The 22135-nt window shown below is 42.4% G+C and overlaps 1 protein-coding gene across 10 annotated transcripts in view; it reads right to left on the reverse strand.

Annotated features, from left to right (window-relative positions):
* The window catches only part of CDC14A (cell division cycle 14A), a 189674-nt gene that overhangs the window by 63615 nt on the left and 103924 nt on the right, over positions 1-22135 (reverse strand). For all 10 annotated transcript variants that reach the window (XR_011565780.1, XR_011565781.1, XM_070786027.1 and 7 more), the window contains 2 exons: positions 14217-14304; positions 3337-3567 (listed from right to left, as the gene is read on the reverse strand). Coding sequence is in view for 8 of the 10 variants with exons in the window: in XM_070786027.1 (XP_070642128.1) it covers positions 3337-3567; positions 14217-14304 (319 nt within the window). In the remaining 2 variants the exon portion in view is untranslated. The remainder of the gene's footprint in view (positions 1-3336; positions 3568-14216; positions 14305-22135) is intronic.

The following is a 22135-nucleotide window of genomic DNA, read 5'->3' on the forward strand; positions in this document are numbered from 1 at the left end:
ACCAAGACATGACAGGCAGAGAAACTACATGCCTTGGCAACCAAAAAACTAACTGATTAGGAAATAAGGACAAATTAATGCCATAAGAAATACTGCTTTTTATGACACAAAAGCTTTGAAAGAGAGTATGTGAATAGCTCCTACTAAACATTCAGTTCAGTTCAGTTGCTCAATCGTGTCCGACTCTTTGCGACCCCATGAATTGTAGCACACCAGGCCTCCCTGTCCATCACCAACTCCCAGAGTTCACTCAGACTCACGTCCATAGAGTCAGTGATGCCATCCAGCCATCTCATCCTCTGTCATCCCCTTCTCCTCTTGCCCCCAATCCCTCCCAGCATCAGAGTCTTTTCCAATGAGTCAACTCTTCACATGAGGTGGCCAAAGTATTGGAGTTTCAGCTTCAGCATCATTCTTTCCAAAGAACACCCAGGACCGATCTCCTTTAGAATGGACTGACTGGATCTCCTTGCAGTCCAAGGGACTCTCAAGAGTCTTCTCCAACACCACAGTTCAAAAGCATCAATTCTTTGGCGCTCAGCTTTCTTCACAGTCCAACTCTCACATCCATACATGACCACTGGAAAAACCATAGCCTTGACTAGATGGGCCTTTGTTGGCAAAGTAATGTCTCTGCTTTTCAATATGCTATATCTAGGTTGGTCATAACTTTCCTTCCAAGGAGTAAGCATCTTTTAATTTCATGGCTGCAGTCACCATCTGCAGTGATTTTGGAGCCCAAAATATAAAGTCTGACACTGTTTCCACTGTTTCCCCATCTATTTCCCATGAAGTGATGGGACCAGATGCCATGATCTTCGTTTTCTGAATGTTGAACTTTAAGCCAACTTTTTCACTCCTCTTTCACTTTCATCAAGAGGCTTTTTAGTTCCTCTTCACTTTCTGCCATAAGGGTGGTGTCATCTACATATCTGAGTTTATTGATATTTCTCCCGGCAATCTTGATTCCAGCTTGTGCTTCTTCCAGCCCAGTGTTTCTCATGATGTACTCTGCATAGAAGTTAAATAAGCAGGGTGACAATATACAGCCTTGACGTACTCCTTTTCTTATTTGGAACCAGTCTGTTGTTCCCTGTCCAATTCTAACTATTGCTTCCTGACCTGCATATAGGTTTCTCAAGAGGCAGGTCAGGTGGTCTGGTATTCCCATCTCTTTCAGAATTTTCCACAGTTTATTGTGATCCATACAGTCAAAGGCTTTGGCGTAATCAATAAAGCAGAAATAGATATTTTTCTGGAACTCTTGCTTTTTCGATGATCCAGCGGATGTTGGCAATTTGATCTCTGGTTCCTCTGCCTTTTCTAAAACCAGCTGGAACATCTGGAAGTTCACGGTTCACGTATTGCTGAAGCCTGGCTTGGAGAATTTTGAGCATTACTTTACTAGCGTGTGAGATGAGTGCAATTGTGCAGTAGTTTGAGCATTCTTTGGCATTGCCTTTCTTTGGGGTTGGAATGAAAACTGACCTTTTCCAGTCCTGTGGCCACTGCTCGAGTTTTCCAAATTTGCTGGCATATTGAGTGCAGCACTTTCATAGCATCGTCTTTTAGGATTTGAAAGAGCTCAACTGGAATTCCATCACCACCTCTAGCTTTATTAGTGTTAGCAACTGCCATATTCTCATTAGCTTTCGAGTTCCACCGACACTTGACATTCAGTGGTCTCCTGGTATCCGCGAGGGGCTCGTTCTGGAATCCCCGTGGATTCTAAAATGTGCAGATGCTCAAGTCCCTTCCAGTCACATTGGCGGATGCGCACCCTGTGCATACTAAAGCTGGCCAATGGCATGAGAAATGCAGGCTTTTCCTTGGGCCTAGGCAATCTTTAACAAAATGAGATAGAGAGGCAGAGCCAAGTGCACAGGGATCACACGGGGGAAAGCCAGAGCACAGCCACCCCGCCGTGACCTGGGCAGAACGGAAAGCACCAGTCTAGAGACACCTTCCTAGCAGATCCACCCTCCCACTCCCCCACCACCCGGGAGACAGCAAGTCCAGCCAGTCGGGGGCTTTGTGTTCTCGTGGACGAAGCCTGACCCAACCGAGGAGCCCGCAGCTGAACCAGGGGCCACATGCAGCTGTTTCCATCGCCCAGCCTCTCTCAAAATGCAGCTTTCAGTTGCTGCTCACATTTTCAGCAAAGTACCTCCACCTACTCAACTCTTAAACATAGAAACAAGGGCCTACAAAACGGTATTTTAATTTCTGTCAGAACCAAGGCCATGCTCGTCTGAATAAGTCAGTTACAGCAGCACAAGCACAGGAAAAGAACAGTACAATCCCCAACACCTACTAGACAATTTGCATAAAACGCCACAGAAACCGACTTCTCAGACGCAACCCCGGAGAACAGCACCACCCAGCGGCAGTACGAAAAGCCGCATGTGAGCAACAAGAGGCTCCGCCTTTGATGGCCAAGCAGTTTCTCCTCGCTGAAACCAAAGACCCCAGTAAAATACCTTCCACCGTGCTGGAAAATCTACAATGCGAGCCTCCGCAAAGCCCAACAACTAGGCTTAAAGCAAAAGTTATTTCATATTTTCTGAGTAGCTGACACATGGTTTCCAGGTAAAATACAGAATATATGTTTGGTGCAATATTTGAGACTTGCTAAAAAAAAAAAGTACTCGCTGTTTATCTAAAATTCAAACTTAACAGGGCATCTTGTATTTTTATTTGCAAATCTGGCGACTCCTGTCCCAAAGTACCCTCTCCTGGAGGCCAGAGATGCATTTACACAAGTCTTTCAGTCATTCAGAGGTAGTAACACATCTGTGGCAAGGAAGCTAGCGATGAGCCAGGTACACTACCCCTCCCTAGCAATGGGCAGGCAAGACATTCGGTTCCATGAAGCTAAAGACTACTGGGGGGAGGGATGCTGTGTGCTTAGTCGCTCAGTCGTATCCGACTCTGCAACCCCATGTACTGTAGGCCGCCAGGCTCCTCTGTCCATGGAGTTTCTCCAGGCAAGAATACTGGAGTGGGTTGCCATGCCCTTCAACAGGGGATCTTCCCAATCCAGGGACTGAACCCAGGTGTCTGGCATTGCAGGGGGATTCTTTACCATCTGAGCCACCAGGGAAGCCCAAGAATACTGGAGTGGGTACCCTATCCCTTTCCCCAGGGGTTCTTCCCAACCCAGGAATCGAACTGGGGTCTCCTGTTACCAGCTGAGCTGGGGCGGGGGGCGGGGGTTCCAGTGTTCTAAAACCAAACCCATTTGTTTCCTAAGAAGCTAACTGGTTTTGTTTCGCCTGTTGTGCGGCCTTTGGTCTCACCCCCTTCCGGTGTCCACCAAGGCCTCCTTGCTCGCACCTTTGCAGTGGACGGCGATCGCCCCCTCGGTGTTCTCGCAGATATTCAGGAACCTCCGCACGATGTTGTCGCTGGGAGTGCTGCCGTCGATGAAGAAGAGGTCATAGTGCTCGAAGCCCGCATCCGTGAAGCGCTTCGCCTCGTAGATCTTTTTGTTCAGCCTCACGACCGCCGTCACGTTATGCTTTTTGAAATAAGGAAAGTAGGCTTCGGGGGCGTGAAGAGGATAACCTAAAGGGAAGCAGCAGGTGTAAGCAAAAGGCACGTATGTCGTCTCATGTAACCCAGGAACTCGAAAACCCTTCAAGATAGAGATCAGTCTCAACAGAGCTTAGGAAGAAAGTGCATTTCAGGAGAGGGTGAAGTCGAAGCACCTTCCTAAAAGCAGCCATCTGAATAACTGGAGAAAAACACCATGGGAGGGAGAGAAGAAAAAAAAAACATATGAGTATTGTAAAGAAACTCTTGAATAGTTCAAAACCTCAACCTCTTAAGATTCAAATCCCAGGAGCAAGTGCCCTCCAAGCCAAAAACAAAGGCATTCATGAGGCCCTCAGGGTGCACAGTAGGCCTGGGAGGACTCTCTGTTATTTCTTCCTCTTGACAAATACTTTTGAGCTACAGTTAAAGCCTTTTTGCCAGATGTATAGTTTTAATCTACAGTGCATTCCCCCACTGAAGAGCATACCTACTATGTACAAGTCACAAGTGCATGTAAGTTTTTTTTAATCCTCAGAACAACCTATTAAGATAAAAAGAGTAAACCCCATGTAACAGAGGTTGAGTAATCAGTTAAGGAGATATTTCCTTTTTTGAGGCGAACAGGTGGTCAGTATTGTGAGTATTCTATTGTGACTTGTCCAGCACCACGTGACTTGCTGGGAGCTGGGTTACAGATGCGTGACCTGTGGGTGCGTGCTAGGTCACTCTAGTCGTGTCCTACTTTGTGTGACTCTGTGGTCTGCAGCCCACCAGGCTCCTCTGTTCACGGAATTCTCCAGGCAAGAATACTGGAGTGGGTTGCCATGCCCTCTTCCAGGGGATTTTCCCAACCCTGGGATGGAACCATTGTCTCTTACATCTCCTTCATTGGCAGGTGGATTCTTTACAACTAGTGCCACCTGGGAAGCCCTACGCATGACCTACGCTTGGCCAGTCATGAAGGTGACCACTGGGGGCTCTGGCCACTGCAAGCCTTACCTAGTGGCCCCAAGGGCTAAAGGGACTTATTTCTCAGCGCACTGATTACTACGGCTGTAACCCATTCAGGGCACACCAAGTGAGATGATCGCACTCAGGACTCGTTCACCACTCAGGACTCCAAGCGTGGTGGGCAGCAGCAGCCAGCAAGGCGAACCAGCATTCTCTGCACCGTGTCCTTGGTTGTATTTCCTGCTGTCTCGAACCTCGAATATGCTGGTTGTTTCCTATTTTCTCTTAGTTGCAAGCCAACAAGAGTCTTAGGTGTACATTTAACATTTTCCCAAACTACCTTTCCCTCTGGTTTTCTGTCAGTTTGAAAAATGGGAGGCACTAAAACACGGCCGGAACAACTGGAGGCCAGAGGAGGAAGAGACACCACATGTTTTCCTGCCAGCATGGCTTCTGCAGAAGAGAGGAACTCCCAGCTTAGTTTGGCATTCTCAGCACCAGCCGAGCCTCATGGTCCCCACTCCTCAGGCCCCAAGTGCCAGCACCAGCCCTTCAGAGCTCCCAGGTTGGTAGTCTCACGTTTTCCTTTCTGTTCCCCTAACCCTGGCCTTAAAGGCAATAACTATTTCTTCCTTAATATGCTGTTGTTTTTTTTTTTTTTTCCAGAGTTGCCCTTTTACTTTTTAACTTTCTTTCTAGCAAATTCCTTGGGCTTCCCTGGTGGCTCGGAAGGTAAAGAATCTATCTGCAAAGCTGGAGACCTGAGTTTCATCCCTAGATTGGGAAGATCCCCTGAAAGTTGTTGTTCAGTCATGTCCGACTCTTTGCAATCCCATGGATTGCAGCATGCCAGGCTTCCCTGTCCTTCATCATCTCCTGGAGCCTGATCAAACTCATGTTCATTGAGTCAGTGATGCCATCCACCCATCTCATCCTCTGCCGTCCCCTTCTCCTCCTGCCCTCAATCTTTCCCAGCATCAGGGTCTTTTCTAACAAGGCAGCTGGTCCCATCAGGTAGCCAAAATATTGGAGCTTCAGCTTCACCATCAGTCCTTCCAATGAATATTCAGGATTGACTTCCTTTAGGACTGACTGGTTTGATCTCTTTGCAGTCCAAGGGACTCTCAAGAGTCTTCTCCAACACCACAGTTCAAAAGCATCAATTCTTCAGTGCTCAGCCTTCTTTATGGTCCAACTCTCACATTCACACATTACTACTGGAAAAACCATAAGTTTGACTATTCAGACCTTTGTCAGCAAAGTAATGTGTCTGTTTTTTAGTTTGCTGTCTAGGTTTGTCATAGCTTTTCTTCCAAGGAGGAAACATCTTTTAATTTCATCTCACCATCTGCAGTGATTTTGGAGTCCAAGAAAATAAAGTCTGTCACTGTTCCCATGGCTTCCCCATCTATTTGCCATGAAGTGATGGGACTGGATGCCATGACTTTTGTTTTTTGAATGTTGAGATTCCAGCCAGCTTTTTCACTCTCCTCTTTCACCTTCATCAAGAGGCTCTTTAGTTCCTCTTCACTTTTTGCCATAAGGGTGGTGTCATCTGCATATCTGAGGTTATTGATATTTCTCCCAGCAATCTTGATTCCAGCTTGTGCTTCATCCAGCCCAGAATTTTGCATGATGTACTCTGAATATAAGTTAAATAAGCAGGGTGACAATATATAGCCTTGATGTACTTCTTTCCCAATTTGGAACCAGTTCATTGTTCCGTGTTCAGTTCTAACTGTTGCTTCTTGACCTGATACAGATTTCTCAGGAGACAGGTAAGGTGGTCTTCTTTAGGAATTTTCCACAATTTTTTGTGATCCACACAGTCAAAAGCTTTAGCGTAGTCAATGAAGCAGAAATAGAAGTTTTTCTGGAATTCTCTTGCTTTTTCTATGATCCAATGCATATTGGCAATTTGATCTCTGGTTCCTATGCCTTTTCTAAATCCAGCTTGAACATCTGAAAGTTCTTGGTTCACATACTGTTGAAGCCTAGGCTTGGAGAATTTTGAGCATTAATTTGCTAGCCTGTGAAATGAGTGCAATTGTGTGGTAGTTGCCCCTGGAAGAGGAAATGGCAGCCCACTCCAATATATTTGCCTGGAGAATTCCCTGGACAGAGGAGCCTGGAGGGCTACAGTCCATGTGATTGCAAAGAGTTGGACACAACTGAGCAACTAACACTTTAAGTTTCTAGCAAATTCCTTCTATTGCATCCCTTCCTTCTATTTGAAATGAAGTGGTTTCTAGTCCTGCCTGGATCCTGCTGAGATACGATCTTTCTTAGATCCTGCTCATTTCCTAAACCTCATTTTCCAGCCTTCCGTTGGAAGCTGTGAGCTCCCCAGCATAATCCCAATATGCCTTTTTGGTTTAATTTACCAGAGTTCTGCTGCCTGCAATCAAGAGCCCTAACTGGTACACTTGGCCAAGGCCACACAAGGGATAGAGGCAGAACTGGCAGACGGGCCTAACACAGCCCAAATACATGATTTTCACAAACCATGCTACTTTGGAGCAAACAAGTAATACAGAGTTTATTTAAAATCTTCTGTGTAGAAACAGTGACTTATACACATTTAGAGAAAACAGATGCTTTTCAGCTTAGGAAAAAAAAAACCAGATCTGTTTCCCTAGTTGGTTTGTGTGCTCAAATCATTTCCCAGCCTAAAGAGATAAATAACAAGTGCTCTTCTATTGTGTAAGGAATGGGAAGGAGAGGGTTCATGAATTCATGGCATGGGAACCTTCCCGTGGTATCATGGGCTGACAAGGGCTTCTGACCCTGGCTTCCTAGCACACTTGGCACCTCCATGATAGCACCTGTCATGAAGTGTGCTAATGGTTCATTTGGTACTGTCCCTTCCCTCCTCCAGAGAAGGCACTGGCGACCCACTCCAGTACTCTTGCCTGGAAACTCCCATGGACGGAGGAGCCTGGTAGGCTGCAGTCCATGGTGTCGCTAAGAGTCGGACACGACTGAGCGACTTCACTTTCATTTTTCACTTTCATGCACTGGAGAAGGAAATGGCAACCCACTCCAGTGTTCTTACCTGGAGAATCCCAGGGACGGAAGAGCCTGGTGGGCTGCCGTCTATGGGGTCACACAGAGTCGGACACGACTGACGTGACTTAGCAGCAGCAGCAGCTCCCCTCCTCCACCAAAGCTGTGAGAGCTTCTCTTTTCATACATGAATTTCCATCATAAGTAAACAGCATTACAGATAATATACCTAAATCTACTATCAATAGAAACTATGTGTATCTTTTGAGAGAAGAACACTGAACAGGTATCCAGATTTGGCAATAGGGCATTGAAAAAATAACAATAATGGTAATAATCATACTTAACATATATTGAGCACTTCTATATGCCAGTCCCTAAGCTAAGTGTTTCATGTATATCATCTCAATAAACCTTACTCAGTTAACAATGCCTGGAAAAGTGAACTGACTCATGGACACACTGCTGGGAAGAGACAGAGGCAGCGTTTGAACACTAGCAGTCAGATTGCCAAATGAAAGCTTTCAGTTTACCTTTGATAACAAGAATAAATGGGCTTCCCTGACAGCTCAACAGTAAAGAATATGCCTGCCATGGCAGGAGCTTTTGGGTTTGATCCCTGGGTCGGGAAGATCCCCTTGAGAAGAAAAATGACAACCCATTCCAGTATTCTTGCCTGGGAAATCCCATGGACAGAAGAGTCTGGTGGGCTATGGCCCATGGGGTCACAAAAGAGTCGGATACAACTTAACGACAGAACAACAGTCAGATTCCAGGGCCTGTGCTGGGGCTCATCTCAGGCAAAACCCAACTCTATTCTATGTTAGAAAACGGAATGTTATATGAACATTAAGGGCTGCACTTCCTAGAGTCGGTGAGCATATATCTTAAAAATCCTCAAAAAGTGTTTCGAACAAGTTATAACCAACAATGACAATATCCTCTGACTTCTAAACAACTGTTTGTGGGTGTTTTACCTGTGTTCAGATGCTTCTGATAGGGGACTGGTTTTATCAATGTGGACGGAGAAGGCAATGGCACCCCACTCCAGTACTCTTGCCTGGAAAATCCCATGGACAGAGGAGCCTCGTAGGCTGCAGGCCATTGGATGGTGAAGAGTCGGACACGACTGAGCGACTTCACTTTTACTTTTCACTTTCAGGCATTGGAGAAGGAAATGGCAACCCACTCCAGTGTTCTTGCCTGGAGAATCCCAGGGACAGGGGAGCTTGGTGGGCTGCCGTCTATGGGATCACACAGAGTCGGAAACGACTGAAGCGACTTAGCATAGTGTGAACTGAGGGACCATTAGCATAGTGTGAACTGAGGGACCATTCAAACAAACCTTCCTCCGTCTGGCCGCTAGATGGAGCCCTGACATCATAAAGCTCAAGCACAGCCCTGGTGCTGACCAGAAAGATTTTCAGAAAGAGGGACTGTAAAAATGCATCTTTTCCGAGCCCCTCATTTAAAGTTAGGAAACTTCAGAACAGTAAAGTCAAATGACCAATCCACCCATTCTTTATTAAAAGTTAAAACGGCAAGATAGGCAGGAAAATTGGAAAGCAATAAAATATGTTTATTAGGTTCTCTAATGATAAAAATATAATCAGAGTATCTGCTCTCTAATAACACCTGTTAATGTGCCCGACACTGTGCAAGACACTTCCTAAAAAATCTCTGTTGTGTGTGTGAGTGAGCTCAGTTGCTCAGTCATGCCCGACTCTTTGTGACACCATGGACTGTAGCTCACCAGGCTCCTCTGTCCACGGGATTTCCTAGGCAAGAATATTGGAGTAGGTTGCCGTTTCCTCCTCCAGGGGATCCTCCCCTCTCAGGGATCCCACCCACATCTCTTGTGTCTCCTGCACTGGCAGGCGGATTTTTTTCACCACTGAGGATATCTGCAATCCTCACCAAATGCCTGCACAATGTATCCCACTTTCCCCCTTTTGATACGAAGAGAAGTTGAGGAACTGGTGTAAGTTAACACAGCCAGTTAACTGATGCAATGGACATGAACTTGGGCAAACTTCGCGAGATGGTGAAGGACAAGAGAGGCCTGGCGTGCCGCTGCTGGGGTCGCAGAGTCGGATATGACTAAGCGACTGAACGACAACAACCATACAGCCAGGGGCAGAGGCAGGCTTCAACCAGCTCAGGCACTACACTTGAGCTTCTCTCCTTAAATGAGCCAGGTGACACTTCAAATTGTTGGGATTCTCTGTTCCAAGCTTTCTCTGTGCTTTTTACTTTCTTTTTAAGGTGGAAATGAGAAGGACATTGCCAGCTGAGAATTTGGGGAATTTTTTTGGAAAAAATTTGAAATCGAATTTGTCCTACTGCTATATTAGTCAAGTTTATTAACCAAAAAGGGGGTAGGGTTCCTCCCTTCCAACCTGTCAAAAAAAATGTGAACAAAGACGGCTGTAAGGAATTCCTGGTTAGTCTCTGCTGACACAACACACACTTAAGACTGTTACAATGCTTTCTGCCAGATCCCAAGATTTTAGGGCTTCCTTTTACTACATCCTAGCAACAGTCATTTGAGTGTTAATTTCTTGAAAGTATACCTTTTCTACTAACAAACCCCCTAAAACGACTTTCAGCCTCCCCAGGAAACATAGGGTTTGTCAACTCAAAAAAAGAAAAAAGAAAAAAGAATGTGCCAGGACTTCACTGTAACTGGATCAAGTTTACTAATTACATCAGAAAATATTTTCTTAAGTTCAAACAGGACTCTTTACCTTAAATTAAAACCCTTTGCAAAAAATATAATGATACTTTCAGTGAATATCAGATTTTAAAATGGGGATTCAGGTAAAATATCAATATTCTAACAATTACAGCCTTAAATGAAATTGCTCTAGACATAAAAACTGATAAGTATTATATAAGCAGCACTTTCAGATCTTGTTTTACTTCCCTCAATGTGAGAGGGCACAACATATGTATTCAGAAAAGAAAAGATGAATATAGAGTGATGACTTGACAGTGGTTATTTTTAGATAATATAATTACACGTGACTTTTTATCTAGATTGCTTAAAGTTTCTATAGTGAACACGTTTTTCCTCTGAAGTAAAATAAAAAAAGAACACAGAATTTGGAATCAAAGTGACCTATGTTTGAATCCACACAATGCTACTTTCCAGCTCTGTCAACCTGGGCAAGTTAGGTTACCAAGCTTCTATCTTCTCATCCACAAAACAGCTACCCCCCTGCTCCAGGGGGTGGTTCTGATTATTCAACAGATGAAGTGTGCACAAAAGGCTTAGCATCGCTCCTGGCACATAAGCAAATGGTAGCTAATGATTTCCCCATGCTGTAAAATAGGACTGGAAACAATTTTAAGATTTTTGACAATTAAGAACTGACACACAAAGTACTCATGGCCTTTTACCTTGTGATTCCTCTTAAGAATATAGAAAAGAAACTGGGGCTGCAAAAAAGATATATGGACAAGTATGCCAACAATTACAGTTTTTAAAAAGTGAAAAACTGTGAATACCCAGATCTCATTCAAAAATTAATCAAGTAATTATCAAAACTATGGTATAGTAATTGAATGCATTCACGGAAAATTATAATGACGATCTACATTTATCATGAAGATTTACCATTATCTATATTTATAATGAAGATCTCCTTGCCATAGAAAGGAGTCTGTGATACATTAAGTGAAAAAAATAGTTGCTATAAGATATCAATCATGTTATAACTCCATGCTGATAAAAAAAAAAAAAAGAAATATTTTTGTAAGTCTCTGTGTGTGTGTGTATTCTTTAGGGGAAAAAAAAAAAAAAAAACTGTGTGCCAAAAACAAAAAACAGATAAAGAGAAAATTAATATCCTTAATAAATGTTGGAGAGGGTGTGGAGAAAAGGGAATCCTCTTACACTGTTGGTGGGAATGCAAACTAGTACAGCCACTATGGAGAACAGTGTGGAGATTCCTTAAAAAACTGGAAATAGAACTGCCTTATGATCCAGCAATCCCACTGCTGGGCATACCTACTGAGGAAACCAGAAGGGAAAGAGACACGTGTACCCCAACGTTCATCGCAGCACTGTTTGTAATAGCCAGGACATGGAAGCAACCTAGATGTGCATCAGCAGATGAATGGATAAGAAAGCTGTGGTACATATACACAATGGAGTATTACTCAGCCATTAAAAAGAATTCATTTGAATCAGTTCTAATGAGGTGGATGAAACTGGAGCCTATTAAACAGAGTGAAGTAAGCCAGAAGGAAAAACACCAATACAGTATACTAACGCATATATATGGAATTTAGAAAGATGATAACAATAACCCTGTGTACGAGACAGCAAAAGAGACACTGATGTATGGAACAGTCTTACGGACTCTGTGGGAGAGGGAGAGGGTGGGAAGATTTGCGAGAATGGCATTGAAACATGTAAAATATCATGTATGAAACGAGATGCCAGTCCAGGTTCAATGCACGATACTGGATGCTTGGGGCTAGTGCACTGGGACGACCCAGAGGGATGGTATGGGGAGGGAGGAGGGAGGAGGGTTCAGGATGGGGAGCACATGTATACCTGTGATGGATTCATTTTGATATTTGGCAAAACTAATACAATTATGTAAAGTTTAAAAATAAAAAAAATAATCCCACCACCAACTAGTAAACATAGAAAACATAGTTACAATTATAGATCACTTTTTATGCTGCTAATAATATTAGTTCATCTGCATTTTCTTCTTTTTCAAAAATGATAATCAGGCATTACCTCTATAAAAATATTTTAAATGGTTTTTAAAAATTATATTCCTCAGCTTCTCTTTAAGGAAATTTCATTTAAAAATGAAATCCTAAATGGTAAAATTCTTTCAGCTTCATGCAAAAACAAAGCCACTACAGAAACCATATGCCTACTTAAGTTTTCTGGGTCTGAGTTGGGTCATTTTGCACAAAAGGGAGATTTAATCAATCCTGTCTTGAAGACCAACTCTGGAAAAGCAGTTCCCTGAGGCACTTAACAAGTTATTCCTAACAATCCAACAGAAGAGAGGTTAATCAGTCAACGTCTGGAGTGAAAAAGACTCATGAGCAAATTTGTGAATAAGAAGATCTAACTCTGGCTTCAGTACAGTGACCGCCTGGTTGTCAGGAGGATTACCCATCCCCAGAGGAAAACCATAATTCAAGCAGAGTTCCCTGGGAGACAGATGATAGGTATGAAATGATAGGCACATGTGTGAAAATGCAAACAAATGATCAAATCCAAATAAATGAATAACCATATGCAATGAAACTAGATTTTGGAATAAATAGCTATGATGATGATGATAATTTAAAGAAGAATAAATCTAGAATAGGGGTTTTCAATTATGTTTCTTTGGAGGACTAGAGTTTCAACTGTAAGACCAGATAGGGGGCAGGAAAAAGATGAGTTATTATGTTCATGGGTGATATTTTTAAAATTTATGTATTTCTCCCATAAATCATTCTTAAACTTTTGATGCCTATCATTATTTGTGTTCTAGGGAATGTGAGGTTAAAAAATAATAATAATAAGTAAAAAAAAAATATGCTAATGAGGAAACTCACATAGTCAACCACATTTCATTCAAAAGGCTTATTTTTTTTATTAAATTTATTTATTTTTAATTGAAGAATAATTGCTTTACAGTATTATGTTGGTTTTTGCCAAACATCAACATGAATCAGCCATAGGTATACCTATGTCCCTTCCCTCAAGAGGCTTATTTTTAGTCTTTTTTTTCCCCTGAATATGTATGCCTCTGGCTATACAAAGACTGCAAATAAGTAGTTTAACTTTTGTCAGCTGGAAGATTGTTCCTAGCTGTCAGGATGGAACTGAACAGATCAGTGCGGTAACGAGGTTTAGAAGCTATACTCTGTGCTGAAGTACCACCGGTTCTGCATATTACTCTGTGAACTTGGGCAAATTCGCTGCTCATAAGCCTCGGTTTCCTCTTCTGTGAAATGGATAGTGCCTACACCACATAGAATCGTGTGTGCACTAAACGAGATGGTGCTGTGATTAGCTGGTAACTAGCACACAGTTGCCTGGAAAATCCCATGGGCGGAGGAGCCTGGTGGGCTGCAGTCCATGGGGTCGCTAAGAGTCGGACACCACTGAGCGACTTTACTTTCACTTTTCACTTTCATGCATCGGAGAAGGAAATGGCAACCCACTCCAGTGTTCTTGCCTGGAGAATCCCAGGGACAGGGGAGCCTGGTGGGCTGCCGTCTATGGGGTCGCACAGAGTTGGACACGACTGAAGTGACTTAGCAGCAGCAACAGCAGCAGCACACAGTAAGTACTCAATAAATGATACCATCATCACATTATTAATCATGTTGTTCCCAAAAGAATACTGTGATGTGCAGCACGCCTCCACCACCAAATAAATCTGAGATCGGCTGATACAATTCATCAACCTGCTTATTGTTGTGATCAGCTGGTTTCTCAGATTCTTCTTTAATAATTGGGTCAAGGTAAAGTGAACACACTATTAACAGCAACCTACAAATTTGCTAGTTTTAAACAGTGATTATAGTTCCACTCACTAAACTCTAAATTTAACATACTAATTACTACTGTTCAACTTTTTAATTAATAAATATTCTTTGGAGAATATTACCAAAAGAAAGCATTATCTTAGGAAACCAAGAAATGAAAGAAGATTAACTAATATTTTCAGAGGGTAAAGTAAAGAAAAACCTACCATTTTCAATTTTGCTTTTGGGATGTGGTCCACTAAATGCTAAAAATTTTCCCGGAACAATCCAGTTGAAGTCACCATTTTCAACTCGCTGGGAGGATTTTGTGAGAAAAGAGAAGAAAAATATTTTATAATCCTTATACAATTTAGAAGACCCTTACAAATAAAACTGCTTTGGCATAGCAGTCATTGTTTTTACACAGTATAACAGTTTTTAAAACAAGTTTAAACATGGAGTACTTTTTGAAAATAATATATTGATAAAATATTTTAAATGTATTAATACAGCCTTAAAATATAGCAGAGAAATGGTTTCACATATTGCCAGTAGAAATGACCAAATTTTTATTAACCTAGTATGCAGTAAATGGAGAAGGCAATGGCACCCCACTCCAGCACCCTTGCCTGAAAAATCCCACGGACGGAGGAGCCTGGTAGGCTGCAGTCCATGGGGTCACTGAGAGTCGGACACAACTGAGCGACTTCACTTTTCACTTTCATGCATCAGAGAAGGAAATGACAACCTACTCCAGTGTTCTTGCCTGGAGAATCCCAGGGACGGGGGAGCCTGGTGGGCTGCCGTCTATGGGGTCGCACAGAGTCAGACATGACTGAAGCGACTTAGCAGTACTAGACTAACTGGACATACATGAAGACAAAATAATACAGCTTAAAATAAAAAAACATCTGATTCTCAAAATTTTATGCATTTTTATCTAGAAAAGTTTAGAAAACTTTATTTAAAGTGGAGATACTTTGCTGAAAATAATTTTGTCTTTTGGCTACTCTGCAATGAAAATGACATGAAAACAAACATTGCTTGTCCTGGCAAGAAATAAAGGCAAACAACAGAAGACATAAAATACAAGCATTTTCCATGAATATGGTAAACATCCTTTAAACAATGAAAAAAAAATCGAAAAATATCTGGGTCATGAGGAACACATCTCCATTTTTTGTTTGTTTTTGTAGGTTGCTATATTTTATCAGTGCTGATCTTTAGACTGGGAAACAGAAGTCAGGAATGAGAGACAGGCTAATCAAACCCTCATGGTATACCACAAACTGGAGACAGCCAGGGTCTACTGCAGGGGCTACCAACCCAACAGTCACAAGGGTCAGGCAAGAGACATCAGCTCAGTTCAGTCGCTCAGTCATGTCCAATTCTTTGCAACCCCATGGACTACAGCATGCCAGGCTTCCCTGTCCTTCACCAACTCCCAGAGCTTGCTCAAACTCATGTCCATAGAGTCAGTGATGCCATCCAACCATCTCATCCTTTGTCATCCCCTTCGCCTCCTGCCTTCAATCTTTCCCAGCATCAGGGTCTTTTCCAATGAGTCAGTTCTTCCCATCAGGTGGCCAAAGTATTGGAATTTCAGCTTCAGTATCAGTCCTTCCAATGAATATTCAGGACTGATTTCCTTTAGGATTGCAGCTTTGACCTCCTTGCAGTCCAAAGGATTCTCAAGAGTCTTCTCCAACACCACAGTTCAAAAGTATCAATTCTTCGGCACTTAGAGTTCTTTATGATCCAACCAACTCTCATATCCATACATGACTACTGGAAAAACCATAGCTTTGACTAGACGGACCCTTGTCAGCAAAGTAATGTCTCTGCTTTTTAATATGCTGTCTAGGATTATCATAGCTTTTCCTCCAAGGAGCAAGCATCTTTTTAATTTCATGGCCACAGTCACCATCTGTAGTGATTTTGGAGCCCAAGACAGTGGCTTGCTGCAGGGTCAGGAACACTAAATACAACTATGTGTGCACAAGTCCTTTTGAAGGAGGTCCCATCACCTTCATTACCCCAACATAGTTTGGCCTCAGGCCAAACAAGAGGAAGGGAACACAGCCCCACCCATCAACAGAAAACTGGATTAAAGATTTACTGTGCATGGCCCTACTCATCAGAACAAGACCCAGTTTCCCCCCCAGTCAGTCTCTCCCATCAGGAAGCTTCCATAAGCCTCTTATCCTTATCCATAGAGAGAAGACAGAATAAAACCACAATCACAGAAACTAACCAAACTGATCACATGGACCACAGCCTTGTCTAACTCAATGAAACTATGAGCCATGCCGTGTAGGGCCACCCAAGGTGGACAGATCATGGTGGAGAGTTCTGACAAAACGTGGTCCACTGGAGAAGGGAATGGCAAACCACTTCAGTATTCTTGCCTTAAGAACCCCATGAACAGTATGAAAAGGCAAGAAGCATATAGAGGCAAATGCTCCTCAGTCCTAGCCAACTGTCCACAGGAAAGTTGCTTGAATATGACCAATCTTCCAACTGGATGTTCATGTAAAATCTCTCTACGTTTGAAGCATTTTAAATTGTTTTTAAATACTAGTAAACCAAATAAAACACATGAGTGGACCAACTTTAATTAACAGCTCTCAGTCTCTGCTCTACACACTCTAGGACCCTCAGGAAACACCTGAAAACCAGGCAAGGGGTCGCGCATCCTCCCACTACTCTTTTGTTTCCTTCACTTTCGTCCCTTCCTGGTGTGCCTCTGAACCCATGGAACACTGGGGCAGGATTGAGGGTACCCAAACTTTGCATGCTACTGGGACACAGTTGTGCAGTGCATCACAAAACATGTGTATCTCTTCTTCCCGCAAGCATTGTTTAGCCCACCCCCAACCCCTACTCCCACCCCACCACCAGGTGCAGCTTCCAGGCTCCAATGGAGGTACCTGTGCTAGGCTTCCTCTAGCACTGCATAGGTACCTCCCCAGGCAGGGAAGGAAGGCAGTTCTCTCTGCTGGGCCAAGGTAATCCACATGAAAGGCTCCGTGCTCCACTACTCAGCACAGACCTCAATGTGGAGATCTGTGTCAAATACAGTCTGCACTCTGCTGTAAGAGCTCACGTGTACATGTGCATGCTCAGTTGCCCAGTTGTGTCTGACTCTTTATGATCCCATGGACTTCTGCCCGCCAAGCTCTTCTGTCCATGGAATTTTCTAGGCAAGAATACTGGAGTGGGTTGCCATTTCCTCCTCCAGGGGATCCTCCCAGGGACCGAACCCACCTCTCCTGTGTCTCCTGCATTGGCAGGCGGATTCTTTACCACTCAGCCATTTAGAGTAATGCCACCAAGGAAATCGGGAGCCTCTCCTTTAATTACTTATACTGCCGATTGGATTTGATTTTCACAAAAACCATAACTTAGCTGTACAATTTTCATGTTTAAAATGCAGACGGTTCTTTCCAGATATAAAAGTTATAAATGAAACTTTGCATGACACCTTGTAAATGTCTGAATTGCATTAATCTAATCATGATAAACATAAAATCTCTATAATGTCCTAAATAAAATCTTAGAGATGCTATGAATGTTCATGCCAAATTAAATGCCAAGCACTGCTATCTACTTAGAATAATTTGAATAAAGAATCTAATATATAGCTGTTTATGATAATTAAACATTTTCTTATTTAAATAAAGCAGTCAAATTAATGGCCAAATATTCCTTTCAAGTAATTTCTAAGCTTAAAACATTTTTAAAATTCAAAAATAAAGCTATGCTGTAATCACCAAAAGGCTAAAACCAACTATTTATGAACAGTAGAAGAAAAGAGGCTTCTACGTTTACTATTCCTGTATCCTTGAACAGGAAGTGGGCCTACATAAATACATTGTGCTATGTCTGTTTATGCGGATTAAAGACATCTGTTTGGTTAACTAGTAACCTTCTGTAATCAATTATATGGAGAGAGGCAATGGACTCACTCACAGAACCAAAAGAATATGTTTCCAACTCTGCCTACCCAAAACATTAGATAAACGTTAGATAATACTGGGCTACGTTTAGTAGCTTGGATAAGGTTAATGGTGTAAATGATAAGATTTAGGTCTTAGATCCAAATCTTACAAAAAAAATTAATAAGAAAATTATAGCTTTTAACTAATACATTAAACTTACTGGTAAGTTTCCAAAATTAATATCCATGCCTTCTTTCACAGTAGATTATACAAATGTCAATATTTATCAATTATAAAATACTTATGATGACACAAACTGGTTTTTCTAATTAAATGTGTGTGCCTGCGCATATGAGTGTGCACATGTGCACACACATACACACACACACTTCCAAGAAACCTAGATCAGACAGGAACTTAAAATACTTTCCAACATTACCACATTTACAAACTAACATCTAGGCAAAGGTGAAGTGAGAGACTGATTTTACCTCTTCCAATCTAAAGCCTACAACCTAAGTAGAGAAACCGCAGGTGTTCTTCACTGCAAGAAAACCCCAAAATGAAAATCTGAGTTCTTGAAACTGATACATTTATGTGTTAACATTCATGTAACTCTAGGATACTTGAACTTACAAAAGACTCACCACATTTCTTTGGAATAGTTAACCCTCCTGGTGCATTTAGTTTGCAAAAAAAAAGGAATCAATGTTTCTTACAAAGTAAAACAGCATTAAAACTGAAAAATTTCTTGAATAAGAATTAAATAAAATCTAATTTGATTTGAACACATGAATTTTTACAACTTCTAAGAAGGCATCTCTCTGTTGAGATGGTCGCAGTCTCTGAAAAGAATACGGAAAAACATTTGGCCATTTTACCACTATAAAAAACAGACAGTAAGAGAGAAAAGATAGGCCTTTGGGCTGACAATTACTGGACTGGTTCCCTTTATCAACAGATGTGTTTTCTAATACAATACAGATAAACAGTTTTTAAGCATGATTCAAAATTCATTAAAATATTTGCTAAGCCTTTATTATATATCAAGGACTATAATTTGTGTCATACATAAAATAAAAATATTCCCTCTGTTCTCTTAAGGAGTATGAAAATAAGTAACAAATAACATTAATAAGAATAACAGCAAACACATATGCACCACAGGCTCTGCACTAGGCACTACAGTATTACATGCACTTGTTTCCTTAGGGCAGCCTTTAAGGTTGGTGTTATTACCATCTCCATTCTACCCATTGCTATAGACTGAATGTTTGTGCCTTCCCAAAATACACATGTTGAAACCAAATCCCCAGTGGAATGGTATTAGGAAGTGGGCCCTTTGGGAGATTAGGCCATGATGATTGGAGACCTTATGGATGGATTAGTGACCTTATAAGAGACCCCCAGAGAGCTCCCTCTGTGAGGACACAGGGAGGACATAGAAGAATCTGGCCATCTATTAACCAGGAGGAGGGCCATTTCCAGACAACAGTTCTGCCGGTGTCTTGATCTTGGATTTCCCAGCCTCCAGAACTATGAAAATAAGTGTCTGTTGTTTAAGCCACAGTCTACGATACTTTGTTATAGCAGCCTGAACTAAGACATTCATTAAAGAAAAGGCTGCATTAAACTTTAATAAATGCTATCATACACATACATAAGAGGTTTCATGATGGCACAAATATTATTTTAAAAATAAAGACAGAACTACAAGGTCTTTTTTATTCATTAAAACACCTTCTTTATATTTCCTTACCTTCTGAAACAATAAAATAGTGTTGACAATATAGTTGTATTACATAAACACAAATATGCTGTCATGACTGGCACTTTGTGAGCTTAAAGCAAAGTAAATATTTGAGGTATTTGGCTTAAATTAAGTTGCCTTGCTATTTGGCTTTAAATAATAACCAACTCTAGATCATTACTTTAGATCCTCTTGTCCTGCCTCTTGAGAAACCTGTATGCAGGTCAGGAAGCAACAGTTAGAACTGGACATGGAACAACAGACTGGTTCCAAATAGGAAAAGGAGTACGTCAAGGCTGTATATTGTCAGCCTGCTTATTTAACTTATATGCAGAGTACATCATGAGAAACGCTGGGCTGGATGAAGCACAAGCTGGAATCAAGATTGCCGGGAGAAATATCAATAACCTCAGATATGCAGATGACACCACCCTTATGGCAGAAAGTGAAGAACTAAAGAGTCTCTTGATAAAAGTGAAAGAGGAGAGTGAAAAAGCTGCCTTAAAGTTCAACATTCAGAAAACTAAGATCATGGCATCCGGCCCCATCACTTCATGGCAAATAGATGGGGAAACAGTGGCTGACTTTATTTTTCTGGGCTCCAAAATCACTGCAGATGGTGATTGCAGCCATGAAATTAAAAGATGCTTACTCCTTGGAAGGAAAGTTATGACCAACCTAGATAGCAGTTTAAGAAGCAGAGACATTACTTTGTCAACAAAGGTTTGTCTAGTCAAGGCTATGGTTTTTCCAGTGGTCATGTATGGATGTGAGAGTTGGACTATAAAGAAAGCTGAACGCTGAAGAATTGATGCTTTTGAACCGTGGTGTTGGAGAAGATTCTTGAGAGTCCCTTGGACTGCAAGGAGATCAAACCAGTCCATCCTAAAGGAGATCAGTCCTGGCTGTTCATTGGAAGGACTGATACTGAAGCTGAAACTCCAATACTTTGGTCACGTGATGCAAAAAGCTGACTCATTTGAAAAGACCCTGATGCTGGGAGGAATTGGGGGCAGGAGGAGAAGGGGACGACAGAGGATGAGATGGTTGGATGGCATCACCAACCCAATGGACATGGGTTTGGGTGGATTCTGGGAGTTGGTGATGGACAGGGAGGCCTGGCGTGCTGCGGTTCATGGGATCGCAAAGAGTCAGACACGACTGAGCGACTAACTGAACTGAACTTTGAGAGGAACAGTGTGGTAGAGGGAAAGAGCAGCCCCATGTGGATGACTGCGTCACCTCTAAATACAGAAAACATTTAGGGACCTTCACCCGCAGCCCCATCCAGTGAATGCCCCTGCTGGCACAACCGCAGGGAGCAAGAATCTGGTGTACGTGTATAGGTGCCTTTCCAGTGCTCAAGACATCAAGATTTGAGGCCATCAGCATATATGTGGTTGCTGAATTTGGAGACAGTCCCCTCACTCATGGAAAATGTTTTGAACCAGAAATCACTTGGCCTAGAGACCAGTAGCATTTCTGGTGGCCAAAGGAAGAGAAAGAACCTGCAAGGGAGCCCGAGACATGTCCAGAGATGGAAGGAAGAGAAAAGCAAGAGACAGAATTTTGAAGTTGGGGAAGGAAAGTGAGTTTCTAGAATTAGAGAGTGGCCACAGAGTAAATCAAGTAGGAAGAAGACCAAGTCAACTGTTCCGTCTGGGTAACTCTTGCATTAAACAAGAACAGTTTCAGTTGAATGATAAGGGTCAAGGCAAGACCCATTATCAGTTGACTGCGTGAGTGACAACAAATTCAAGACTGCTCTCTTTAGAAGTGGAGGTGAAAGGAAGGACAGAGACCAAACAATAAATAGAGAGGAAGAAAAAAAATGGGGAATTTCTTTGACCTCAAGATACTTTACAAATTTAACCAACACGATCTTTGAAGCAGCAATGGGTACAGTGTTTTAGTAGATGTGAAAACACTGGGTCCAAGAAGATTGAATCTTGCTTCCTTAAACTTGTGGTCTTTGGGGGTATAATCAACCCTACAGGACAGCTCCAGGGAAATGCTTCTAAAAGTTCTTTTAATAGTCACCCTGTGAGGCTCACCTCCCTAGTCCCTCCAAGTGTGAGGACATGCTCATATACCTGCATTCTAGAGCTTGCTTGACCCAGTCATATGACAGGAATTCAAAACTACAGTGCCAGAACTTCACGTCTTTTTTTTTCTCCCCCAGTTTTTTCATTCACAGAGAACAAAGCAAGCAGCATTCAGTTCAGTTCAGTTCAATCGCTCAGTCGTGTCCGACTCTTTGCTACCCCATGAATCGCAGCACACCAGGCCTCCCTGTCCATCACCAACTCCCGGAGTTCACCCAAACTCATGTGCATCGAGTCGGTGATGCCATCCAGCCATCTCATCTTCTGTCGTCCCCTTCTCCTCCTGCCCCCAATCCCTCCCAGCATCAGGGTCTTGTCCAGTGAGTCAACTCTTCGCATGAGGTGGCCAA

The sequence above is a fragment of the Bos indicus genome, chromosome 3 (genome assembly GCF_029378745.1).
Source record: "Bos indicus isolate NIAB-ARS_2022 breed Sahiwal x Tharparkar chromosome 3, NIAB-ARS_B.indTharparkar_mat_pri_1.0, whole genome shotgun sequence".
Taxonomy (NCBI): Eukaryota; Metazoa; Chordata; class Mammalia; order Artiodactyla; family Bovidae; genus Bos; species Bos indicus.